Source organism: Haematobia irritans, chromosome 3 (assembly GCF_050003625.1).
Source record: "Haematobia irritans isolate KBUSLIRL chromosome 3, ASM5000362v1, whole genome shotgun sequence".
Lineage (NCBI taxonomy): Eukaryota > Metazoa > Arthropoda > Insecta > Diptera > Muscidae > Haematobia > Haematobia irritans.
This window is the reverse complement of record NC_134399.1, coordinates 176,919,757-176,935,274: the sequence shown is the minus strand read 5'-3', so window position 1 is coordinate 176,935,274 and position 15,518 is coordinate 176,919,757. Positions and strand designations below refer to the sequence as shown.

The following is a 15,518-nucleotide window of genomic DNA, read 5'->3' as shown; positions in this document are numbered from 1 at the left end:
CAATTAATTTTTTAATTGGATCAATTAACTTTTTAATTGACCTTCAATTAATTTTTTAATTGATACTATCATTTCTGTGATTGAAGACATTTCAATTAAAAATTAATTGGATCAATTAATTTCGTGATTGAATCAGAAAAAAATTTTTTTGTGTGTACTCCTTCGGTTTTGCCTCAAAATAGGTCTCAGTTTCAGCGATCACCTCTTTTCATTGCAGCCAAATGTTTTCCCTGCGAGCATCCTTTTGAGGGCTGAGAACAAGAAAAAGTCGCTGGGGGCCAGACTGGAGAATACGGTGGGTGGGGAAGCAATTCGAATTAAATTCATGAATTTTTGACATCGTTCCCAATGACTTGTGGCACGATGCGTTGTCCTGGTGGAACAACACTTTTTTCTTCTTCATATGGGGCCGTTTTGCCGTGATTTCGACCTTCAAACGCTCCAATAACGCCATATAATAGTCACTGTTGATGGTTTTTCCCTTCTCAAGATAATCGATAAAAATTATTCCATGCGCATCCCAAAAAAACAGAGGCCATTACATCGCCAGCGGACTTTTGAGTCTTTCCACGCTTCGGAGACGGTTCACCCGTCGCTGTCCACTCAGCCGACTGTCGATTGGTGTAGTGATGGAGCCATGTTTCATCAATTGTCACATATCGACGGAAAAACTCGGGTGTATTACGAGTTAACAGCTGCAAACACCGCTCAGAATCATCAACACGTTGTTGTTTTTGGTCAAATGTGTGCTCGCGCGGCACCCATTTTGCACAGAGCTTCCGCATATCCAAAAATATTGATGAATGATATGACCAACACGTCTCTTTGATATCTTTAAGGCCTCTGCTATCTCGATCAACTTCATTTTAGGATCATTCAAAATCATTTTGTGGATTCTTTTTTTTTGATGTTTTCGTCGGTAACCACCTCTTTCTTGCGTCCACTGCGTTCACCGTCCTCCGTGCTCATTTCACCACGCTTGAATTTTGCATACCAATCAATTATTGTTGATTTCCCTGGGGCAGAGTCCGGAAACTGATTATCAAGCCAAGTTTTTGCTTCCACCGTATTTTTTCCCTTCAGAAAACAGTATTTTATCGAAACACGAAATTCCTTTTTTCCATTTTTTTCACATAACAAAAGATGCTTCAAAAAGACGCTCTATCTCACAAACTAATTGACGTACAGACAAATTTTGACACGAATCATTTGAAGGTTAGTACTATATAAAAATAATATGCATTTAATACTAGCGACGCCATCTATGTGTCAGACCGGGGACTTATCAGCCAACCTATTAGGTTAGGTTAGGTGACAGCCTGATGTATCAGGCTCACTTAGACTATTCAGTCCATTGTGATACCACATTGGTGAACTTCTCTCTTATCACTGAGTGCTGCCCGATTCCATGTTAAGCTCAATGACAAGGCACCTCCTTTTTATAGCCTAGTCCGAATGGCGTTCCACATTGCAGTGAAACCACTTAGAGAAGATTTGAAACCCTCAGAAATGTCACCAGCATTACTGAGGTGGGATAATCCACCGCTGAAAAACTTTTTGGCGTTCGGTCGAAGCAGGAATCGAACCCACGACTGTGTGTATGCAAGGCGGGCATGCTAACCATTGCGCCACGGTGGCTCCCTACATATATACGCACACATAAACGTATTTTAAATTTTATAAATGAAGATATTCTCCTGTAATGCATTACAAATAAATCGTAATAAAAGCAATTCGTTTATATGACAAGAAAAACTGTGAAATACTTAATTATCCTATCCTGTCCAACAAACAAGAGATGTTCATATCTTAATTGTCTCATAAGCTAAAACCGAAGAATGAATAAAGATTTTACAGATTTTATAAGTGAAGATACTATAGTAAACAATATTGTATATTATATTGTATTAAATAGTAAGAAGAATATTTCGTTTTTACTATAACCAGAAAAATTAATGAACTATTGAGTTATCCCATCACGTATTTTAAATAAGACCAATCCAACAAATACGAAATGCACACATATTACTTTTATGTATTGTGTAAAATACAAGGCTTATAGCGAACATAAGAGTTAAACATTTTTCTAAAATCAATTCATTTGTTCAATAAGAATAAGAGCAAGTAAATTTAGTATTTACCGTCTCATAAAAAATATCTTTAAAAAAGAGCGTAATAGTTTTTATGATTCAATGCACACATAATCTTTTACCACATATTGTCAAAGCAAGTGCTTATATAGAATACATGGTGGTTGAAGAAATGTAATATCAATTCCGCTATTGGTTCAGTACTGCTTCGAGTTGGAATATCTTAAACGCTTCAATAGCAACTTAACTTAAATGAAATCTCAATTACATCCTATATATACCACAAAATACCTCTTATAATAGTTCATAACAAATACACACATCGTAATTTTCTACATTGTGTGATAGAAGAGGCTTATAGCAAACGCAAGAGTTAACCATTTTTCTAAAATCAATTCGTTTCTTCAATATAAAAAGTAAAGAAAATAGCAAGAGAATTTACTCTCTCATAATATATGTCTTTACGGAACATATAATAGTTTTTATACCCTAATGCACACATAAACTTTTCTTTCATTTTGTCAAAGGATGTACTTATATAGAATACATGGTGTTTGAAGTTATTTGAAATCAAGTCCCTCAATGGTTCAGGAAGGCTTCGAATTGTGACATCTTAAATCCTTCAATAGAAACTTCAGTTTAACGAAACATCAATTAGGATGTAATTTTAAAACCACGAAATATTTTTTTTTTATTTTTTTTTTTAAATCTATAAATTTAGTTCTAGTTCTATAAAAACCAATAAAACCAGTTCAAGCAATTTAATCATTTATCACCCAACATAATCAAGTTTCAAATCTATTGCATTCTTGTCTCTAGAATTTCCCCTTCATTCAATTTAAAATTTCATCAAGACAATCAACATTTGTTTCAAAAACATTTGTCTTCACAAGGCTTGCTCTCCATTTGTCCCTTCTCTGCTAAAAAGGCTCTTAGTATCCAACTTTAGTCCGTTTAGTAATTAACATCTAACTCAATATGCATTACATTAATTTCCTTAAGTTTCTTCTACTTCTACCTTAAAAAAGACTAAACCAGTCAGCACTAACCAAAGTCCAATAACATTGCAGACAGTGTGCCATCGCTTTATTTTTTGTTTGAAGAGTAAGCAAATGGAACCTACAACTCATTTCAATTTGTTAACATAGCAAACTTTTGTCATTGCCAAATGGTCGACACTTAATCATAGGCGGTGCACGAAAACCATGAAACCAACACTAAATTCAAGAGAAAAAAAACTTCAGACTCATCACTATATTTAGGGTATCGTCAGATCCTCGAGCGCAGTAGAAGAGCAAAGGGACATTGTCTGTGAGCAGTTGAAGACTATGTAGAAAAACTCTCTATACTGCTGGTATCGTTCTTATTTTTATGGTAGGATATTTATGTGAAACATTGGCATGTAAACTAATTTATTATGGGGACTTGGATGATGGCATGAACGAAGGCGAAATTAAACAAAACTAACTTCTACCCAAAGTTACAGTGAACATGACCACATCAACGATTCGAAGGCGATTGAGAAAAACTATCTATGCTTAGACTACTTTACATAGATATTGCGTAGTAGAGGAATATTTTTTTTTACTTTTTCGGTCGACATCATACCATGTTGCTGCCATCAGCATAGGACTGTCATTGGCCAAAAAAAAAAACCAAAACAGACGCCACAAAGTTTGCTAAGGCATCTGTTCGTTTTCCTGATAAAGTATTTTAAGTTTGTATTTAATTGAATTAGACAATTGTACGGGAAATTGTAAAATGTTCTTGTTTTCTATTTGTTTATGATATTACCAGTCTCCTTATTTTAATGGGGAAGGAAAGTAGGGACATCTAGAAAAACTATGGGCTTTTAATGGGTGTCATTATTTGGATTATAGACTCACATCCATCACTTTGTTCTACATGAAGATTTTACAATATAATCTAAGAGTAAAGCATTAAAGGACCAATAGATGATAAAGTGGATGGGAGAAAAGCCAGGGCTAGACTCCCTAGTCTATGTTGACTAAACCAAAAAATAATGTCTGTGCTAGGATCGGAAGGAACCACATAGTGACGTAGAGTAGTTCATCGTTTTTACAAATTTTCAAAATCAATTCCCTTATTGATTCAGCAACACCGAAAGAATTTTCTTCGTAAAAAGAACGAAAAATTTCGTTAAAAGTACGAAATTTGTCATTGTTTTACAACCAAAGAAACTTTTCATTAAAAGTACGAAATATTTCGTACTTTTAACGAAGAAAAGTTCTTCTAAAATTTTCGTAGTTTGTAAGAAAAAAATTCGTACTTTTTATGAAGAATTTTCGTACTTTTTATGAAAAATCTTCGTACTTTTTATGAAACAATTTCGTTCTTTTTATGAAAATGTTTCGTACTTTCTATGAAAAACTTTCGTACTTTTTTTCTGAAAAATGTTCGAACTTTTAGAAAAAAATGTTATAGTCGAAAGTGCATTTGGTTGTAGTTACAAGTGTGAAAAATTACATCACTACTTTACATCTTAAGTTTTTGAATAAATTTTAGTTTTATTGCTTCAATTTTATTCATAGCGCTCTATCACCCAAATGAGAAGTAGCATAGACATGCATAAAAAAATAGTATAAAGGAATACGCTCAAGCACATTATAAAAGACAATTTTATGTCGCGAACGGAAATTTTACAACTTCAATGAAACTTCTTCGTTATTTCAAAGAAAATGTTTCGTACTTTTTATGAAGAAATTTTAACGCAGAATGTTTCGTAGAATATTCGTAAAAACTTCTTCACAAAATTCATGAAATTTGAAGAAAGTTTCGTTAAAAGTACGAACTTTTTAGGAAGAAAAGTTAATGTAGAATATTTCGTAGAAGTTTCGTATATTCGTAAAATGTTCTTCGTAAAATTTACGAAAACGAATGAAAATTTCGTTATTTTAATGAAGAATTCACGAAGAATAGTTAATGAAGAATTCTTCGTAAAATTAACGAAGAGAATTCTTTCGGTGAAGGCTCAAAGTTCGAAAATCCATTATACCCATTTTGTGTAATATTTGATATGTAATCTCTAATAAAACCCACCGTCAGTAGGTTTTTATACTCTATAGCACTATGTGATCAGGATATAATAGTCTGCAGTACATCAGAGTACAACAGTCTTAATAACCGTCATTATACGCACACATCGACATTTTGTACTACTTTTTGTAGAAAATACTTATATTACGTATATCCTTTTTATAGGTTTTCAAAATCAATTCACTTATTGAATCAGGTCGAAATTGCTTAATAGCCTATTTGTGTAATATTAGAGTCTAACTGTTGACTGTTAAGCCGTCCTACCCTTATGTTTCAACTTATTTGTGGTAATAATCAGTTGATCTTCAAATACCAAAAGGCGAGTATCAATAGCCACATGGCTATTGATCTTCCCCAAAATTTTCTATAGAAATAACATTTTGTCAAGATTTTGTATAGAAATAAAATCTTGACAAAATTTTCTATAGAAATAAAATTTTGACAAAAATTTTTATAGAAATATAATTTAGACAAAATTTATATAGCACTAAAATTTTGACAAAATTTTTTATAGTAACGAAATTTTGACACAATTTTTTAAAGAAATAAAATTTTGACAACATTTTCTATAGAAATAAAATGTTGACTACATTTTCTATAGAAATAAAATTTTGACAACATTTGCTATAGAAATAAAATTTTAACAAAATTTTTTGTGGAAAAAAAATTGACAAAATTTTCTATATCACTAAAATTTTGGTAAATTTTTTTATAGAAATAAATTTTTGACAATTTTACAAAAATTTTACAAAATTTTCTATAGAAATAAAATTTTGACAAAATTTTCTATAGAAATAAAATTTTGACAAAATGTTCTATAGAAATAAAATTTTGACAAAATTTTCTATAGAAATAAAATGTTGACAAAATTTTCTGTAGAAATTAAATTTTGACAAAATTTTCTATACAACTAAAATGTTGACAAAATTTTTTATAGAAATTAAATTTTGACAACATTTTCTATAAAACTAAAATTTTGACAAAATTTTTTATAGAAATAAATTTTTAACAAAATTTTCTATAGAAATAAAATTTTGACAAAATTTTCTATAGAAATAAAATGTTGACAAAATTTTCTATAGAAATAAAATTTTGACAAAATTTTCTGTAGAAATAAAATTATGACAAAATTTTCTATAGAAATAAAATTTTGACAAAATTTTCTATAGCACTAAAATTTTGACAAAATTTTCTATAGCACTAAAATTTTGACAAAATTTTTTATAGAAATAAATTTTTGACAAAATTTTTTATAGAAATAAATTTTTGACAAAATTTTTTATAGAAATAAATTTTTGACAAAATTTTCTGTAGAAATAAAATTTTGACAATATTTATAGGAATAACATTTTGCCAACATTTTGTATATAACTAAAATATTGACTATAGCACTAAAATTGACAAAATTTTCTGTAGAAATAAAATTTTGACAAAATTTTCTATTGAAATTAAATTTTGGCAAAATTTTCTTAACAAATAAAATTATGACAAAATTTTCTATAGAAATAAAATTTTGACAAGATTTTCTATAGCACTAAAATTTTGACAAAATTTTCTATAGCACTAAAATTTTGAAAATTTTTTTATGGAAATAAATTTTTGACAAAATTATTTATCGAAATAAATTTTTGGCAAAATTTTCTATAGAAATAAAATTTTGACAAAATTTTCTGTAGAAATAAATTTTTGGCCAAATTTTCTATAGAAATTAAATTTTGACAAAATTTTCTTAAGAAATAAAATTATGACAAAATTTCCTATAGAAATAAATTTTTGACAAAATTTTCTATAGAGATAAAATTTTGACAAAATTTTCTATAGAAATAAAATTTTGAAAAAATTTTCTATAGAAATAAAATTTTGCCAACATTTTCTATAGAAATAAAATTTTGGCAAAATTTTCCATAGAAAGAACATTTTGACAAAATTTTCTATAGAAAGAACATTTTGACAAAATTTTCTATAGCACTAAAATTTTGTCAAAATTTTTTATAGAACTAAAATGTTTACAAAAATTTTTATAGAAATGAAATTGTGACAAAATTTTCTATAGAAATAAAATTTTGACAAAATTTTGACAAAATTTTTGGCAAAATTTTATATCGAAATAAATTTTTGACAAAATTTTCTATTGAAAACAACATTTGACCCTTTTTTGTAGTCATTTTATGATGACCATTCTAACACTTTTTAGATTGTCTCTCAATTTTATGTATACCAAAAAATTTTAATAATCATTCTCAACCCTTAAAACCATTAATTAGAGTAAAGATATTCCTACACAGAAATATCGACCTCCATATGCCACCAAATTAATTTGTGGTAATATCACCAAAAAACTTGTTATAGTTTTCCTATATTAATAATATGACGGTTATGTTAAAATGGGTGTTATATAAAATTAACCCACAAATATGGCGAATGGTCTCTGACATCACAAGTGTTTGGGATAATTAATAACAGTTGCCTTTGTTAATTAATTTTTGTTTCTTCACTCGCAAGACAACATCAAACAAAACGTCATCATTTACAACACTGCTATAGTAGAGACACGATGGTAAAAAGGAAGGGGTATTTTTTTTGTTTTTTCAAAATTGTAACAGCATTGAGGAAATGAGTATTAATGGTGATTTTTATTGCGATATTAAGGCTTCACAAAACAACAAAATGCTTTAGAAGAGGAGTGAATGGTGGGCTGTCAAATTTTTTTTAATACTCCATTTTAGTGCGCCTGCGTGAAGTCTTTGACACTTGAATGGCATATGTTCGATGATAGACAGCCCAACAGACAAAAGACCGGCTAGCTAGCAATTCTTCGGCAGCAATATTTGGCAACTGTCAAAAGTGCATTGGCCATTCATTAATGTAATGTGCTCGCCTCTACATCTACAGCTGGTCAGCCACCACATTCCACCAATCTCCATTCAACCATACGCCCAAATACATCACAAAATTTAATCCCAAAAATAAAACATAAACCAATAAAAAAGGGGTAATAATGGCAAAATGCTGCACAAAAAAACACAAAAAATAAATGAAAAACTTGTTTTCACAAGTGTTTTTCTTTTCATATATGAATTTTGAATTTGAAATGTATCCAAAAATATCCATCAGTCTATAAGAGATCAATGGCTTTGTTTGCTCGTTGCTCGTTCTCTTATTTCTTATCTTTATCATTTCAAGTGGGCTTTTATTTCAATTTAGTATCTGCGTTAAACCCTTGCACAACAACAGCCAACATTCTTCATTCATACATTTCGATGATGGGCGACAACAGATTCCATATAGTCAATAATCCTTATAATGGAGTCCATAACGTATTTAGGGCACAATATGGTCCATAACAAAAAGATAATGATCATAGAAGGGTTAAAGTGTTATTAACCATATGGTTTTTTTTTTTAAGAAATGTCTGGTATTAAATATTTGTTATAATTCATCAATTATTTGTTATAATTTTTTAATTAATTTGTTTTTAATTTTTGTGTGTGTGTGTTTTTAGGCTTCTTGTTGGCGCCCCCTTGGATAAAAATCTTCAACCAGGCACAAATAAAACCGGTGCTCTCTACAAATGTCCCATAACACAGAATTTCGATGACTGTGAACAGGTTATAACGGATGGCCGAAGATGTAAGTATACATTTTATTAGAATTTCCCAATGGAAATTATAGATGTTTCTATAGTTTTAGTAATTACTCCCATAAGTCAATTGTAAAAGTAAAGTTTAAAGGGGAAACCAGAAAACTAAATCATAAACAAGTAAAAAAGAAAAATAATAAATCGTATAATAATCAATCCTATTCAAAATTAGGCCCAATTTTTAGATTTTAAAATTTTAATTACAACTTTACTTCCAAAAACAAAAATTAAATTAATTTTACTTGCAAATAAAATATTATTATGATTTTATTTTTATTAAAAATTCGAAATTTTAGTGGTGTTAGAAGACACTTTGTTAAAAAACAAACTATCTACTATGATTTTTCCTTTGGAGCTTAGCATAGGCTAAATTAAGTCATTTCCCCCCTCGACATCTATACTGAAGTCTATGGAAATGTCCACTCGACAATGCTGGAATATGTTTAGCTAGACGTATGTAGTGTCCGTCTGTCGTTTTGTCCGATTATTACGACGAATGGCGTCATTGATCGGGATCAGGTAAAAAGTTATAGAAACCATGGTTGCCACAGTTTGTACTGTCTGGTAGCTTGGTAGAATTCTTGATGTTTTTGGTAGATTTTGCAAAGTATTCCTCTCCACATAAGAGGTACATTCATTTTACTTAGAAATAAAATATTGACAAAATTTTCTATAGCGATAAAATTTTGACAAAATTTTGTATAGAAATAAAATGCTGACAACATTTTCTATAGAAATAAAATTTTGACAAAATTTTCTATAGAAATAAAATTTTAACAAATTTTCTATAAAAACAGAATATTGACAAAACTTTCTATAAAAATAGAATATTGACAAATTTTCTACAGAAATGCAATTTGAAAATGTTTTCTTTAGAAATAAAATTGTGATAAAATATTCTACAGATAAAAAATTTTGACAAAATTTTCTATAAAAATATTTTTTTTGACAAAAATATCTATAGAAATAAAATTTTGACAAAATTTGTTATAGAAATAAAATGTTGGTAATATTTTCTATAGAAATAAAATTTTAACAAAATTTTCTATAGAAACAAAATTTTGACAAAATTTTCTATAGAAATAAAGTATTGACAAAATATTCTATAGAAACAAAATTTTTACAAAATTTTCTATAAAAATAAAATTTTGGTAAAATTTTCTATAGAAATAATATTTTGACAAAATTTTCTATAGAAATAAAATTTTGACTAAATATTCTATAGAAATAAAATTTTTACAAAATTTTCTAAAATAATAAAATTTTGACAAAATTTTCTATAGAAATAAAATTTTGACAAAATTTTCTAGAGAAATAAAATTTTAACACAATTTTCTATAGAAATAGAATTTTGACAAAATTTTTTATAGAAATAAAATTTTCTATAGAAATAAAATTTTGACCAAATTTTCTATAGAAATAAAATTTTGACAAAATATTCTATAGAAAATAAATATTTTGACAAAATTTTCTATAGAAATAAAATTTTGACAAAATTTTCTATAGAAATAAAATATTGACACAATTTTGTATAGAAATAAAATTTTGACAAAATTTTCTAGAGAAATAAAATTTTAACACAATTTTCTATAGAAATAGAATTTTGACAAAATTTTTTATAGAAATAAAATTTTGACCAAATTTTCTATAGAAATAAAATTTTGACAAAATTTTCTATAGAAATAAAATTTTGACAAAATTTTCTATAGAAATACATTTTTGACAAAGTTTTCTATAGAAATAAAATTTTGACAAAATTTTCTATAGAAATAAATTTTTGACAAAATTTTGTTAGAAATAGAATTTCGACAACATTTTCTATAGACATATAATTTCGACAAAACTTTCTATAGAAATAAAATTTTAACAAAATTTTTCTATAGAAATATAATTTTAACAAAATTTTCTATAGAAATGAAATTTTAACAAAATTTTCTATAGAAATGAAATTTTGACAAAATTTTTTATAGAAATAACATTTTGATGAAATTTTCTATAGAAATAAAAAATTGACAAAATTTTCCATGGAAATATTTTTTAAATAGAATTTTGACAAATTTTATATGGAAACAGAATTTTGAAAAATTTTATATGGAAACAGAATTTTGACAAATTTTTATATGGAAATAGAATTTTTACAAAATTTTCTATAGAAATAAAATTTTGACATAATTTTCTATAGAAATAAAATTTTGAAAAAATTTTCTATAGAAATAAAATTTTGACAAAACTGTTTCCTGTGTATAATAGCCGATTGGACACTACACAAAAATAGTTTTTGGTTTCAGTTACAAAATTAAAAATTTTCTATAGAAATAAATTTTGACAAAAATTTTCTACAGAAATAAAATTTTGACAACATTTTCTATAAAAAATAAAATTTTGACAAAATTTGCTATAGAAATAGAATTTTGAAAAAAAAAAAATTAGAAATAAAATTTTGATAAAATTTTCTTTAGAAATAAAAGTTTGACAAAATTTTCTATAGAAATAAAATTTTGACAAAATTTTCTATAGAAAAAAAATTTTCTATAGAAAAAAAATTTTCTATAGAAATAAATTTTGACAAAATTTTCTATAGAAATAGAATTTTGAAAAAATGTCTTTAGAAATAAAATTTTGATAAAATCTCCGTTAGAAATAAATATTTGACAAAATTTTCTATAGAAATAAACGTTTGGCAAAATTTTGTTAGAAATAGAATTTCGACAACATTTTCTATAGAAATAGAATTTCGACAAAACTTTCTATAGAAATAAAATTTTAACAAAATTTTTCTATAGAAATAAAATTTTTAAAAAATTTTCTATAGAAATGAAATTTTAACAAAATTTTCTATAGAAATGAAATTTTGACAAAATTTTCTATAGAAATAACATTTTGATGAAATTTTCTATAGAAATAAAAAATTGACAAAATTTTCCATGGAAATATTTTTTTAAAATTTCATATGGAAATAGAATTTTGACAAATTTTATATGGAAACAGAATTTTGACAAATTTTATATGGAAACAGAATTTTGACAAAATTTTATATGGAAATAGAATTTTGACAAAATTTTCTATAGAAATAAAATTTTGACAAAATTTTCTATAGAAGTAAAATTTTGACAAAATTTTCTTTAGAAATAAAATGTTGACAAAAGTGTTTCCTGTGTATAATAGCCGATTGGACACTACACAAAAAATATTTTTTGGTTTCAGTTACAAAATTAAGTGATCCAATTAAGTTTTAATTGAAATTGATTTAATCACGGGATTGATATTAACTATCACCAGCACCATTAAAGAACTTAATTGATTGATTTTTGATTGTTTGTATCAGAATTGTGTTTTGATTAAAAAATTAATTAAATATTATTTCAATTAAAATTATATGGAAAACTAATAGATTTTTTTTGTAATGGCAAAAAGTATAGACATTTTTAATATTAAATCTTAAAATTTCGCTTTAAGTTGCAATTTATGACTCTTTATCACAAATTCCGTAGATTTAAAGTGCGGTTCCCTATATAATATTTCCAATTTTCAAGATCGGTTTCAGATTCCTTTAAAATAGAAACAAAATCTTTTTTTCGGATTTTTTTTTTTTTGTTTTTTTTTTTTGTAAAGGCCGAGATTTTGGTCTATTTAAAAAAAACTCGTACTTATAAAATGTTATCAACTCTTTGACTTAAAATTTAGTTTTCTGGATTTCTCTATCTTTACTTGTCTTTATCAATCCTTTAAGTATATACATTATATTCTAAAGTTTATAAATTATATATGTCCCCAATATTTTACAAAATAATTTACTTTATTTATACAAACAAAATTAGTTTAGATTTTTTTTGTGATTATAAACAAGCAAATTGAAAAGAAATGACATTTTTACTATATTTATTTATATTTGAATTAAACCTTAAATAATGGTGGAGGTTTTTGTTTCTTTAAAATCAAATATATATATCCAGGCTATGTGAAGGGAACTTTTATGGATGAGAAACAAACTTTTTTTTCTAACAACAAAATAATAATTTTTTGTAATTGGCTTTGTTTTCCAATAATAATTGTTTTTAATAGGTTTCGTTTGCCTTGTTTCTGTTTTTTAGAAGAAAAAAGAAATTAATTAGAATTATTTTTTTTTTATAATTTTATTGAAAATCAAAAAAGGTGTTTGTAAATAATCCTTTTTTATAATTTATAGTAGTTAGAGAAGCATATACATATATATGAAAACATGTGTTAAATATATTTTTTTATACATAAATAAATAAATAACTTTCTCCCAAATAAAGTAGTTAGAAAATATTTTCTTCTTGATTTGCCTTAGATGAACTTGAACTATCTTTCTTATCCATCAAATTACAACAAAAGCAATTTATGTATCTAAAAACATTTTTTTTAATATATATTTTTTATTTATATATAAATGTGACCTATAATTATATTTGTTTTAGTTTAGTCTATTAGTGCAGCAAACATCTCAGCTCTGATATGTGATATTGTGACTAAAAATCAATGATTATGATTATTATCAGTAAAATATATATTATTTATGCCGAAAAAAGGTTCATTATAGAGAAATTTTGTATGTGTAAATAATACAAATATTTGTATGCGCAAATCTAAAGCAAAATAAAAACACTTTACTTATTCTAGTAAAATGTTCAACTATTGTAATGTATTTATATTTTGAAAGAAAGAAAAAGCTACAAAAAATTATAAAAATTATTTTTAACAAAAAGCTTATTTTAGCAAATGCGAAATTCTAAAAAACAAGAACTAAATTTTATTATATTCAAATAACAGATTGAAAACAAAATGCTAACTGCTTATGTGATCAAAGGTTTTAGATAAAATCGGTATTCAGCCGATTTTTGTATACCCTACAGAATAATGTACAGTTAAAAACCTAATCGGTTTAGGCCATTCTAAATAGTCCATCTGTCTTTCGATTAGAGTTTAGAGGTAAAGAGATAAAAATCCAGCTTTCATTTAGAAAATTGATTGATATGTAACACAATGAACCTGCTATCAAATCCTTGAGCTCTGTGTTCCTCAACTCATAAACAAGCATTTACTGTGGCATATCTCTTAAGGAGATGGCTGAGCTGGTCTATCGAGCCCTAATATGGGTGCATGGACCATACCAAATGTGTAGATATTCCCCGGGGGAACAAGAACTACAATACAAAGCCATCCTCCAAAGAAATCCTTAGACTCATCTAAGAAGTATGATAGGTTGTCGAAAATCTCTCAACGAGATGGCTGAATATTCACCTCATATAGGTGTCTACTCACAGGAACATACCAGGGAATTAAATAGCGCAAGAGTTAACATAGAAACTTACTACATAGCTCAGGGCAACTGGAAACTGTTGGTATGCCTGAATGATAAAAACCCCAATTTTTTGGATTGCCGAAAATCTCTCCACGATATGGCTAAAGGTCAATATTCATACCTGGGAACTTCCAACAATGTTCAGGGCAACTGGAATCTGTTGGTATGACTATGATGGTTAAAAACCGGGTTATTTGGATTATCGAAAATCTCTCAACGATATGGCTGAAGGTCAACATTGGTCAAATATAGATGGCCGGCCACAGAATCATACCAGGGAACTTCCCACATAGTTCACGACAAGTGGATTCTGTTGGTATGTCTCGAGTGATAAAAAACCCGGTTATTTGGATTGTCGAAAATCTCTCAACGAGATGACTGAAGGTCAATTATTGGCCAAATATAGATGGCCGACCACGAATCATACCAGGGAACTTCCAACATAGTTCAGTAAAACTGAATTCTGTTGATAAAAAATCCGACTATTTGGATTGTTGAAAATCTCTCAACGAGATGGCTGATATTTGCCAAGTAAGGGTGCCTGGCCACAGGATCATACCCGGCCACAGGATCATACCAGGGAATTTCCAACATAATTCAGGGCAACTGGAATCTCTTGGTATGCCTAGAGTGCCTAGAGTGACTATGGTGATCAAAAACCCGTTTTTTGGATTATCGAAAATCTCTCAACGAGATGGCTGAAGGTCAATTATTGGCCAAATATAGATGGCCGACCACGAATCATACCAGGGAACTTCCAACATAGTTCAGTAAAACTGAATTCTGTTGATAAAAAATCCGACTATTTGGATTGCTGAAAATCTCTCAACGAGATGGCTTATATTTGCCAAATATGGGTGCCTGGCCACAGCATCATACCCGGCCACAGGATCATACCAGGGAATTTCCAACATAATTCAGGGCAACTGGAATCTCTTGGTATGCCTAGAGTGATAAAAATTCGGTTGTTTATGAAAGTTGATTTCTAAAACCGTTACTTTTTTCTCACAATAACCGGGTATAATTACCTACACCTGGTGTTAAATGGACACTTTAACATTGAAATAACAAAACCGAAACCCGGTTTTAAGACGCTGAGAACATCAGTTCTACCGGTCCGAATATTCAATTAAAAGGTCGATTTTGTTCATTCTAGGTATGCCTTTTGATATTTGAAAGCCTTGTTACATTGCGTAAAAAGGTTATTAAGATGGTGAATGACCAATGGGAACAAAATAAAGCCACAGACAAATTTGCCCTCAACTCTAAAAAAATCCCACTACCCTTCTGTGGGCTTTGTTATCTCCGAGTTCAAATACCTTTTTCGCCTTCCGGCTATCCTGAATATATTCACATTCATTGGACACGAGTTATTGCTGATCTATTCAATAAAATCAGCAATTGCCCA

At 27.9% G+C, this 15,518-nt stretch overlaps 1 protein-coding gene across 2 annotated transcripts in view; it reads left to right on the top strand.

The window, feature by feature from the left end:
* Nucleotides 1–15,518, top strand: part of mew (multiple edematous wings) — a 309,829-nt gene that overhangs the window by 244,298 nt on the left and 50,013 nt on the right. For both annotated transcript variants that reach the window (XM_075299218.1, XM_075299217.1), the window contains exon 2: nt 8,650–8,777. In XM_075299218.1, coding sequence (XP_075155333.1) covers nt 8,650–8,777 — 128 coding nt within the window. The remainder of the gene's footprint in view (nt 1–8,649; nt 8,778–15,518) is intronic.